The sequence below is a fragment of the Natator depressus genome, chromosome 3 (assembly GCF_965152275.1).
Source record: "Natator depressus isolate rNatDep1 chromosome 3, rNatDep2.hap1, whole genome shotgun sequence".
In the NCBI taxonomy this organism is placed as follows: domain Eukaryota; kingdom Metazoa; phylum Chordata; order Testudines; family Cheloniidae; genus Natator; species Natator depressus.
Genome location: NC_134236.1, coordinates 146,340,480 through 146,352,835, shown reverse-complemented (window position 1 = coordinate 146,352,835; position 12,356 = coordinate 146,340,480). Strand labels below are relative to the sequence as shown.

The following is a 12,356-nucleotide window of genomic DNA, read 5'->3' as shown; positions in this document are numbered from 1 at the left end:
GCTAATAATCAAGAATCTAAAAGATATAAATAATTCTTATACCATAAAACCTAATACACCTCAACAAAAGTGAAAATGAATCTGTAACTGAAGCATATTTTATTAATTTTATCATCTTTTTGTTTTGACAAGAATATTAGCATATTCTTTACTTTCCCAAAAGGGGGAAAAAAAAAAAAGATGACTTTAAACACACCACTCAATCTATGACATGCAAACATTTGTAGACTAGCCAATCAGTCCATCAGACTCACGTAGCTCACCCTGTACTCCTTCAGATAGAAGCAAGATACCAAAATAGATATATCAATGACAGATAAGTATAAATCTGTTGCATATCCTGACTTTTACAAAGGATTATATAAAATTACATAGATTACTGCTATTTACATCTGAGAAAGTCATCAGAATTTTTGACATATGCAAGAATCAGCAGTGCATTTAATCACTTACTTTAAATACAATATACATTAAGTCATGTCTAAAAAAGTTACAATTAGAAGCCAGGGTGGACAGACAATTCAAGGTTGTGATTTTCCAACCATAAAACAAAGCTACTTATTTTCTGGAAAAAAAAACCACACACATAATATGGGATTCATTTCATAAGCATTTGTTCCTCAAACAAAAAGGCACACATTCTCGTAAAACCTTACAGTTCCACAATTAAACAGGGGGGACACAAAAATCAAGTCCCCAGACTAATAATGTTAGGCCTACCATTATGCCGTTATATACGGATATACTTTTACCATATTATTTGCATTTTCACCACCTTGTATATTACAACATTTATTGTAAAACAATACAAACAAACCAATCTGAACGTGCAGAATACACTTGACTAATGCTGAATTGGCTAGATGGGAATGTAGGTCTCTTAAAAATTGCCAGAATTCTGACTTTAGCTGCCCTCTCACATTTACTTGATTTTTCATACCCTGGGCTCAGTATATGACCTTTGCATCTAGGATCAATCATATTGGCTACACAATAGGAAAAATCCATTGCCTCATTTAAACCAGTTTTTGATTTTCTACTGTGCGATTCCAGTTTTGTTAACTAGAACAAGATTTTCACTGAGACTGTCAACTACCTGCATTCTGTCAAATCCATCCCAAACTATCTTTAAATTTAGTGTCTACTGAGTATCCTGTTGTGTAAAACATGTGCTATGTTTTCATTAAAGTCTTTTTGATGCTCAGTGCAAATTTCATCATGCTTGTGGTTGGATGCAAATATTCAGGCAATCTTCCCAAATAGCTCACCAAGCATCATTGGAAATCTGGGGTATCAATCCTCTTTTTTTAATCACCCAGCTATTAGGCTGCAAAAGAATGTCCAAACTTTCACAATATGCTTCAGTGCATTGTATTATTAAAATTACACTTCTTGGCTAAGCAATGCTAGTAGTGCCAATTTTCTCTATTAGTAGGGAGGGGCAAGTGTTGCTATATTTCAGTCGCACGTATTTGTAGAGCAAGGAAGTATATTTGGGCTCTGATCCTGCAATTGGATCCACACTATTGTTGGATCCTGTATCTATCTCATTGCAGGATATGGCCTTGGTGGGAAAAAGTTCATAATGAATTTACCAAGACACAATTTACCAACATTTTCGGATACCATTCAATACACAAGACTGAAAGTGAACAAGACGACTTCCACAGTATGTTACTGTCTTTCCCTTGCCCCTCTGTTATGCAAATTGGTCCATTTGTTGACCTGTCAGTCAGTTTAGAAGGCATCCACATCATAACACTTTATTGAAAGCAAGGAGCAGAAACAAATATATCAGATCTGTCAGTGTTAAAAGACAACCCTTGCTGCTAATGCCAATACTACGCATTAAAAAGAAAAATATTTTAAAGTGATCACAAATAACTATTTTAATAAGAATTACATCCTATATTGTTTCTGTACCGAGAGGAAAAGGCCCCAAAAGGTTTTTGGCTACAGTCAGAACTTACCCCTCTTTCTGAGAGATTCAGTGTTGGCATATGCAAAGCTCTGGTGTGGGAGGACTTCCAATCAACTGGCATTACATTACCATAATTATCAGTCAAAGCATTCCAAATCCTGGACAAAAGGATTAAAGAAACAAACTGATATTGAAATGAATAGCAACTGATCGGCTACAAAACAAAAACAAAAAATATCTTTTTTCAACACCGGTATCAATCAGAAATTCTCTCAGGTATTCAATTAAAAATATTTTTAATGTTTTTACAGTCAAAGAAATAAATGCTGCAAAAGTTTGGTTTTATTTATGTATCCTCCTGAAATGCAAAAAGGGGAATCATTTGCTGATGCTTGCACAGCAGAGAAATAAAAAGAAAACTGAAAAAGAACTAGGCTTCCTGATGGGTCATAAATTTTGGGGATAAATGAGTTTTCCCTTTGTTGAAACGTTAGCCAGACAATGCTCTGTACCCTCTTTCCTACTTCTTTTCTATGTTTTTCTAATTTCCCTTGCCTCATGCATCTCAAAACCAGGAATTAGCAAGTATTGAGCAGCAACTCCCAAGCCAAAACTTCACTTTATTTCAGTGAAGACTGCACAACTATAAAGGAATGTATAAATAAAAATGCACTAGTCAAGAAAGTCTCTAATGTTTATGGAAGTGAAAGATTAAGAAAGAAAGGTTAAAACTTAACTTTGTTATAAATCCGTTTGCAATACTCGACTTTTTCTAAAATTCTGCTGTGTGTCTAGAACTATCCATGCTTCGTTTCAGACCAAGGATGAAGATCTGGGCTTTTTCCAGAGGTGAAAGTAAGCCGGTCCAGTCCGGCGTACCAGCAAGAGCTAGTACACCTTGCCAGACTGGACTGGCTTCGCCAGTGGTGATTTAAAGGGCCCGGTGCTCCTGCCACTGCGGGGAGCCCCGGGCCCTTTAAATCAACTCCGGAGCTCTGGCAGTGGAGCTTGGGCGGTGCTTTAAAGGGCCCGGGGATCACCGCAGTGGCAGGAGCACTAGGTCCTTTAAATCCCCGCCTGAGCCTGGCTGCCGGAGCCCCAGCGCTCTGGCAGCCAGGCTCCAGCAGGGATTTAAAATGCTCGGAGCTCTGCTGCGGCCGGAGCCCCGGGCCCTTTAATTCACCCCTGAGCCCTGGGGCTCCCAGCTGCCTCTGCAGCTGGGAGCTCTGGAGTGATTTAAAGGCCCCAGGGCTCCCAGCCAGGGCTCCCAGCCAGAGCCCCGGGGCCTTTAAATGGCCTCTTCCGGTTGAGGCCACGCCTGAACTCAGGACTCCAGCGTACTGGTAAGTCCTTTAAGTTACTTTCACCCCTGGCTTTTTCAGATAAGTTTATTTAGTCATTTGAGTTAAAGAGAAAAATATTTCCCTCCCCTCATCTAAAAAAAATACAGTGAGAGACTAAAAAATGACTAAAAAAACCTTCAGATTTTATATGTGGCTAAACCTCAGTGAAGAGCTGTCATTTCCTAATTAAAAAAACCGCCACATACAACTAAAAAAGTTTAAAAATTTAAAACTGGTTATTGTGCATGCTCATTATGAGATTTTTATTGTAGTGTTTCAGATCCATCTGATCTTCAACTTCATCCCATGGGAGAGGAACAGGCTGCTGGATCCCCAACAAATCAAAGAAAACTCTCCACAGGACTTGTGGTAATGTTCAATACATGTCATAAGAACATAAGACGGCCATTCTGGGTCAGACCAAAGGTCCATCTAGCCCAGTATCCTGTCTTCCAACAGTGGCCAGTGCCAGGTGCCCCAGAGGGAATGAACGGAACAGGTAATCATCAAGAGATACAGCCCCTGTCGCCCATTCCCAGCTTCTGGCAGAGGCGAGGGACACCATCCCTGCCCATGCTGGCTAACAGCCATTGACGGACCTATCCTCCATGAACTTATCTAGTTCTTTTTTGAACCCTGTTATTGCCAGAGGATGTTGTGAAGGCTAGGAGTTCCACAGGTTGACTCTGTGTTTTGTGAAGAAATACTTTCTTTTGTTTGTTTCAAACCTGCTGCCCACGAATTTATCTAGTTCTTTTTTGTCACAGACAATTATGAAACTAAGACCCTGTCAAAAGAGCAAAAGGGCAAAAGACCCTGTCAAAAGAGCAAAAGAGGCATTTTTCAACCATTTTAGCTCAATGGGATCAGCTTATGAAACTAAGACCCTGTCAAAAGAGCAAAAGGGCAAGAGAGGCATTTTTCAACCATTTTAGCTCAATGGGATCAGCTTAGGAGGAAAGCCCTGCTGGTGCTCACGGACAGTCTGCCTACCCAGTGGAAAAGGTGTGGCATTAGCTCACCTTGGCTGACCTGGGTTACAACAGTAACACACAGGGGGGTTCATCACCCCAGGGAGAAACCACAGAGACGCTGACAAACTAGGATGTCGACCTTTAACGTTGCTATTAAGTGGCCATACGAAAGATGAGGACAACTATTGGCAGCAGCTCTGGTTAGCCCGCGCCCACAGGGCGGCCTCGGGTGCGAACTTGAGTTCACAGCCAAGTTGCGCTGTGCCCACCCAGCTGCTCTGTGGGCTGACCGCAGTGTGGCCAGGCCCAGCACGCACAGGCCAGCACAGCCACAGCCCGGTCAGCCTAGCGCCCTCCCCGCCTCCAACGAACGGGGACCCCCGCCCCGCCCGTTAGCCCCTCCCCCCGCCCCAGGGGCACACCCCCACCCGTTTGCCCCCTCAAAGGACTCCCCAGCCCAGGCCGTCCCACCTCAGCGGACCCTTCATGCGCCGCCCTCTGCCACCTACGCGCTGCTGGCCCCCCACGGGGGCCCCCGCGGGTGCCGATCACCCCCCTCCCGGCGCCCCGCCCTCGCTCACTCGTCTTCCTGTAGGGCGCTCTGCTCGCTGAGGGGCCGCAGCGGGACCCGGCTCTCGCTGCCGCCGTCCCGAGGTGGGGGGGTCTTGAAGCAGAGGAGCAGCTTGTCCCCCAGGTCTCCGGACCCCCAGGTGCCCCCGTCCCGGGCCGGCTCGGGGCTGCTCCCTGCGGGGGGCTGGAAGCCGGAGAAATCCTGCCAGTCCCCGGGGTCCCGCTGCGAGGCAGCCGCCATGGCCGCCACCGAGACACCGGGCGGCGCGCTCGGCGGAGCGCGTTCGCGGGGCTCCTCCCGCTGTAGCGGAGACGGGGCGGGGCCGGTCCCGGGCCGAAGGGGCCCGCTGGGGGCCTTGGCGTCCAAAGAAGCCGCCTGCAAACCGCGGAACCGGCATAGGCCAGAGCCGGCGCTGGGGTCCTAGGAGTGGGGAGAGAGCGGAAAGGGGCCAGCTCCGCCCCCACCCCGAGTGACCGTTGGGCGAGTCCCTGAGCCCCCCCCGCGCGCCCCGCCTGACGCCTGTCCTGGCGGGCTGTGAGGCGGCGGCGCCGCGCAGAGCGCGAGGCACTCGCAGCCCCGGGGGCCGTTGGCTGAGCTGCGGCAGGCAGGTAACCCCAGCAGCCCCGCGCCGCGAGCCTCCTAGCCCCAGGACGTGGCCCTGCCCCCGGCCTCCTCTAGGCGGCGCCCCCTTCCTCTGCCACCGCTCTCCCTCCGGCCGGCGCTGCTTGGGCCCCGACTCGGCCGCGGCTTGGGAGGGCAGAGGTTCCCTGTCGGGCTGGGGGCACCTCGCGCCGCTCCTGGTCCGTGTGTTTTCAGTCAGGCCTGGGATGCAGGTGGGCAGGGCGCGCTGGTGAGGTTTGCCGCTGACCCTCAGCCGGGAGGGGGCGTAGCACTTGGGAGGGCAGGCTGGAGAATTGCTCTGGAATCACGGAGATGAAATTCAGTGCAGCCCAGTGCGCAGTGCCGCGTGATCCCGGTGGCGAAAACCCTGAGATCGGAACTGCCAAGTAACCCGAACCCCTTCTCTCCACAGCGCGTGGCACAGAGACCTATGGCCAGGACGGTGAGGACAAACCCCCGGCTCGGGGGCAGGCTAGCCTGCTGCGGAATGGCTCTTGGGGCCGTGCAGGGAGCTCTTGGTAGCCCAGCCACCCCAAGCAGGAGTGAACGGGGCTGTGATAGTGGAGTTGTACAGGTCACCCTGCTTTGCTGGGGGCTGTTGGTACCTGATCCCTGCAGGCACGAGGGAGGCTGCAGTGTGTCCCTCTCTCTACTATGATCTGCCGGAACAGCAAACTAGAGCCCACACTGTGTGCTTTCAGGGATTGGGGGTCATTGGCGCTGTAGCAGACCAGGGAGCCCTCTGCAGCTCTGGAGTCCTGGGGGTGAATGAGCAGGGCTAAGCAGAGACCCTGGGCCAGGACTGCCAGGAGGAGGATGAGCCCCTGGCTGTGGGGGAGGCTACCCGGCTGCTGAATGGCTCCTGTCCTCACACTTATCCAAACTCCCGCTTATCTGAAAAAAAAATCCATGTGGCCCCTGGTATTCAGACAATGAGGACTATATTGTATTTTCTTTAGAGAGAAAAAAAAATCAAATTTACAACTACAAAACAGGGAATAATTGTTAAGATGGTAGTACTGCTAAAAAGCAACTGGGCGTTATGATTCAGTTGTGAAGAAGGCTAATATGCTGCGCTGTGTTAACAAGAGTGTCATATGTGAGACATGGGAGGTAATTGTCCCGCTCTACTCAGCACTAGTGAGGCCTGGGTCCAGTGCCATATGTTAAGAAAGATGTGGACAAATTGGAGAGAATCCAAAGGAGAACAAAAACAATGATAAATGGTTTAGAACACTTGATTTATGAGAATGGTTTAAAAAAAAACAGGGCATGTTTAATCTTGAGAAAAGATTGAAGGGGGACCTGAGAAGTCATCAGATATGTTAAGGACTTATAAAGAGGACTGTGATCAGTTGTTCTCCGTCTGCTGAAGGTAGGATAGGGCTTAATCTGCACTAACTGTAAGGATCGATATGGTCTGGAATAGAATAGATATGGAATCCCTATCATGGGAGGTTTTTAAGAACAGGTTGGACAAACAGCTGTGAGGATTGATCTAGCTTTTCCTGGTCCTGCCTCAGCATCAGGGGGCTGGACTTGATCTCTTGATGTCCTTTACAGCCCTAAATGATTTTTCTTCTCCAACTACTGCTTCTCTGCTGGCTCCCTTGTCCCTATTGTGCCACTCAATTCAGCAGAGACAGGTGACCAACAATGTTGCTTTCTGGACCTCAGCAGCAGCATGTTCCATCCTCCAAATGATAGACATGGTGAAAGGGAAGTGGACAGGTAGAAAGGACATAGGGCCAGGTGGCAGAGAATCAGAAAGACAATAGTGAGAGAGAGCTTGTAACAGAGAGGGAAAGGGAGGAAAGAAAACATTGCACTACAAATGGGAAGGTTGGTCTTGTGGCTAATGCACAGAACTGGAGAATCAGGACTCCTGGCATCTATTTCCAGCTTTGCCACTGACTCACCATGCAACTTTGAAAAAATCCTATCACACCTCTGTTCTTCAATTTTCTCATCTATAAAATGGGAATAAATATGGAGCTACTTTATAGGTAGGAGAAAGTGCCTTAAAAATGAAGTATCAGCATTACTTTATTATTAGATGAGTAGACAGGCTGAATTAAAAGGTACTTATTGCACTTCAGATCCACAGAAACGTCAGTTGAGGAGATCCTTAGTACTTGGCCCCAGTATACTCCAGCTCCTGTGCCTCCAGTGTCAGCTCTTCCCATTGGGGCTGGGTGGGGTGGTACCCATGCAGCACACAGGGCAATAGCACTCACATATAGTCCATTGTCCATGTCCGTCCAACCCTTCTGATGTCTCCTCCTGCGTTGGCATGCTGCTTTTCTGTGGTAGTAGCAATCACTTTGCGTTCTTTTCGGCCCATGCAACAAGCCAGTCAAGGAAGAGCCCTTCCACTACCAGAAGCTTCAGCTACAATTGTAGAGTAGAAAAAAAACTGAGTTAGGTATATCGATGTAAAATCCTAGTGGAGACAAGATACTGTGGTTTCTACCTCAATGTAGTTAGTCCAGGTAAATTCCAGTTGGGGGTATAGAGTTGACCATGATTACCATATTGAGATACAAACTACCTGTGCTTTGTCTCCACTAGGATTTAACGTTGAGGTAGCTAACTTGAGATAGCTATATCAATGTAAAGACACACCTCTTTTTGCAGTGGAGATATAGAGGCTGTTTTTAGGCTGTCTACTTTGGATTTACATGGCAGGAGAGAACTTATTTTAAGAGAGAACCTGCATATATGGGTCTCTTGCGCAATGGACCAGCGTACTTTCCTGTTAAATGAAACACCAGTGTTTTGAGCTTATTCTTGGCATTAGCTCTGTTTTTCATTTTTTCCTGGATCTCCCATGGACTAGAAAGCTCACACACGACAAATTGGGAACGGTGGGGGGCTCTCTGCCATCACTTCAGATGAAAGAACTAGTGCCTAACACTTAATGGTTAAATCTGTGGCCTGCACACTCCTACAGCATCAGTTTTCAGATAACAGTATCCCTCAGGGTAGCACTGCCTTCATCCACCACCTATTCAAAGGCAAGTATTTAAGGATACAGGCCAAGAATAGGCAGCACTTAGTCATGTGAAACTAAGCAATTTTTATTTATAATACCAACACGATCTACAATATTGTGAACAAATACATTACATTCTCAGTTCATGATTCTAGGAACTGATAAGGTCTTCAACGAAAGGCTTACAGAGGCTGATATCTTGTTACCTGTTCCTCTGGGCTTTGTAGGGGCAGCTCCCCCCTTCTACTCACAGTACTCCAGTTTTCTTTGCACAAGACACACAGGGCCCAGGGAATTACCAGTGTCAAGTCAGAATAAAATTAAATTATTCCAAAAATGTCATACTGGCCAGATGAAAGAGAAAACATTCACTGCTGGTTGTTCGTCTGCTGTTAGATTGCCCAGAGCTGATTGGATTTGAAGATGCAGGCAGATGTCTCAGCTTTGAAGTAGCTGGATATGAACTGATGAAATTGCAGTAATATCTCCTACTCCTACCACTCCCTTGAGCTCCCCTTCCTATAAGAAAAACAGGAGAATCAGAGTTTAACAGCTAAGCTTTCCTTGATCTCAGTTCTTAAATAAGACCCTCTCCATACTTCCCTCCACTTCCATGAACAGAAGGAACAGTATGGTTTCAGATCTGGTTCTAGGAAAGGGATTGGCATTGTGGGTTGAGGGACAGTGAAGGGTCTTTGGGGATTTGACAGATTCTCTCCAATACCCTCAAAGCAGGAGGGTAACAAGAGTGTAAGTTATTGTAGATTCAGTAGCGTTAATGTCTACAGCACTGCTTCCCCCTTTGCACTTGATATTCTTGTTGGCGCTGACAGTTGAGAAGCCCTGCTATACAAGAGCCACAGTGAGCAAGGTGTGCTTAGCAACATCAACTTCAAAAGTCAGGAAATAAATTGTTATGGTCAAACACTGTCCCACTGTGCTTATGCCTTTAATGCAGCATTTTAAAATATAAATTATGAAACATAATACTATATAATGCAAACTAGATTCTTTTGTATGTCCGTACAGAAATTAAGGCACGAGATTATTATTTTGTACACATGGTTTAATGTTTGTCTCAATGGTATCTGCAAACAAGCCATGTTTAAAGCTATTGCAATGATTTTTTCAAAGTACTGGACATTTATGGCTAAATGGCTACGAGTTTAAGACATTCCCAAGTTTGATACAATCCTTGTGTATCGAACGCTCTAAGAATGGGGTGGGGGTAGAGGGGGAAAGCCCTAGAGGGAAAAAAAAACGAACAAAAAGATCACCTGACCAGGATGGTGACACTGCTTGTGAAATGCCAAGGGAGGTTAGAGAGGCTAAGGAAGCAGAAAGCACAATAATAATGGGTGATTTCAATCATCATATGGACTGGGAAAATGTCACCTCAGGGCATGACGCAGAAATAAAATTTCTAGACATCAGTAGTGATGACTGCTTGGAGCAGCTAGTCCTGGAATCACAAAGGGAGAGGCAATTCTTGATTCAGTCAAGTGAAATACAGGAGCTCATCCAATAAATAGCTGAGCCTCTCAGTAATAGTGATAATAATGTAATTAAATTTAACATCTTTGTGGAGTGGATAATGCCAAAAAAACCCACCTCGGTAACATTTAACTTTAAAAAGGGAAATTACATAAGAATGAGGATGCATGTCAGATGGAAATTAAAAGGAACTGTCACAAGAATTAAATGCCTGCAAGGAGCATGGGGCTGTTTAAAAACACCATAATAGAGGCTCAGGCCTAAATCTATACCCCAAATCAGAAAAGACAGAGGACCAAATGAATGGAACAATGGCTAAACAGCCATGTAATGGAGGCGATTAGAAGCAAAAGGCATCCTTTAAAATTTTGAAGTAAAATTCTAGTGAGGATAGTAAGAAAGTGCACACACACTGGCAGGTTGGGTATAAAAGTATAAGGCAGGCAGGCCAAGAAAGAATTTGAGAAGCAACTTGCTAAAGACAAAGTACAGCAGAAGCAGGAAGCTGCCAAACAGGTAGTGGGGCCACTAGATGACCACGGTGTTAAAGGAGCACTCAAGGAAGACAAGGCCACTGTAGAGAAGCGAAATTAATTCTTTGCATTGGTCTTCATTGCAGAGGATGCAGAGATTTTGGAACAAATTGATAAACAGTAATACGTCACCAGGACCAGATTGTATTCACCCAAGAACTTAAATAAGAAATTGCAGAACTACTAACTGTGGTATGTAACATATCATTTAAATCAGCTTCTGTACCAGATGACTGGAGGGTAGCTAATATGATGCCAATTTTTTAAAAAGGCTCCAGAGGCGATCCCAGCAATTACAGGCTGTGATAGTCTTGTAAAAAGGCTGAACATAAGGGTACAGTCTGATTCCTCACAAGACATACTTTGTACAAAATGTATCATTTGAAAACTCATAACTCGTAAAGCATTATTGTCCTGGTAAAATGTGTGGCAACACAATACTGCATGATGTTAGGCATATTTCAAATCTGGGGAAGTAGCCCAAACCAAGTTCTGAGAGACAAAAGGCAAACTGATGCCTCAGTCAGGTGTCAAGAAAATCAAATGGACTATCACCTGGGTAAGTGGCCATTCTTTGGCAGGAAGATGGGTGTAAGTGAGAAATTTACATCTTGGCAATGGAACAGGTGGAGGTTTCCATTCAATAGACTTTCTGTGGCCTGAACCTCAGCTGGAGGTGATTTTCAAAAGATGAAAATGACGAAGAAGTGAGACTAGAGGACACAAATTATCACTCCCTTCATCTTTACTCATGGCAAAAAAATGCTTGAAAGACAAATGAAGCATCATTGGACAGGGAAGTGATCCTGGCTGAAAGATTCAGCCAGTAAGACTGCTAGAACATATGGTGAGAGCGATCCTTTGCTTTAAGTTCACTTAGCTTGTTAAGTTAGGTGTTAGTTTGCATCTTACCTTTTAATTTCTCTGTAACCAATTCTGAATTTTATGCCACATTACTTGTAATCACTTAAAATCTATCTGTAGTTAATAAACTTGTTTTATTATTTTATCTAAACCAGTGTGTGTTTGAATTGAATTGCTTTAAGGAACTCCATTTCAGATAGCAGGGTTTGTGCATATCATTTTATATAAGCTTGTATTGTCCAGAATGAAAGAGCTGGGCAGTACAAGATGCATATTTCTGGGGACAACCCTGGGCCTGGGAATTTGCTGGTGTCATTCTGCAATATAATTCAGGAGTGGCTTGCTAAGAGCTCTTTTATACTCACCTTGGAGTAATTTACATGCTGGAGGCTGTGGGAGAGCAGGCCAGGAGTGGCTGCTCTCACAGCAAAGTAGTGTATAAAGGACCCCAGGTTGGAGAATTGAGGGGGACACAACTGTTCAACAGTCCAGATTGTACTCTGGGTTACGTGTCACAGCTCAGTAAGCCTAACTTCAGTACCAGGGAAATTGTTTGAAACTATCCTACAGAACAGACTCTCAGACACGTAGATGGACCCTTTTTTTGGGAGAAGAGTCAACACACCTTTTGTAAAGGTAAGTCATGCCTCACCCATCAATTAGAATTGAGGATGTCAACAAGCACATAGATAAGGGTGATCCAGTTGATACATAATAGTTGGATTTTCAGAAAGCATTTGACAAGGTCCTGTACCAAAGTGTCTTAAGGAAACAAATTAGTCATGGTATAACAGGGGAGGTCCTTTTCATGGATCAGTAACCAGTTAAAAGAAAGGAAACAGAGTAGGAATAAACGGTCAGTTTTCAAAATGGAGAGAGGTCAACAGCAGAGTCCCCCAAGGATCTGTATTGTGCTGTTCAACATATTCATTAATGAGCTGGAAAAGGGAGTGAACAGTGAAATGACAAAGTTTGCAGATGATACAAAATTACTCAAGATGTTAAGTCCAAAGCCAACTGCAAAGAGTTACAGGCAGGGC

General features: G+C 45.2%; 1 protein-coding gene across 3 annotated transcripts in view; it reads right to left on the bottom strand.

The window, feature by feature from the left end:
• Nucleotides 1-5,133, bottom strand: part of FEZ2 (fasciculation and elongation protein zeta 2) — a 49,497-nt gene extending 44,364 nt beyond the window's left edge. The window contains exons 1-2 of one of the 3 annotated variants that reach the window (XM_074948989.1): nt 4,820-5,133; nt 1,971-2,079 (exon numbers count right to left, since the gene is read on the bottom strand). In XM_074948989.1, the coding sequence (XP_074805090.1) occupies nt 1,971-2,079; nt 4,820-5,049 (339 nt within the window). In that variant the 5' untranslated portion in view covers nt 5,050-5,133. Of the gene's footprint in view, nt 1-1,970; nt 2,080-4,709; nt 4,742-4,819 lie in introns of those variants that run through there. The other 2 variants (XM_074948991.1, XM_074948992.1) reach the window with 2 other exon arrangements.
• Between the last annotated feature and the right edge of the window lie 7,223 nt (nt 5,134-12,356).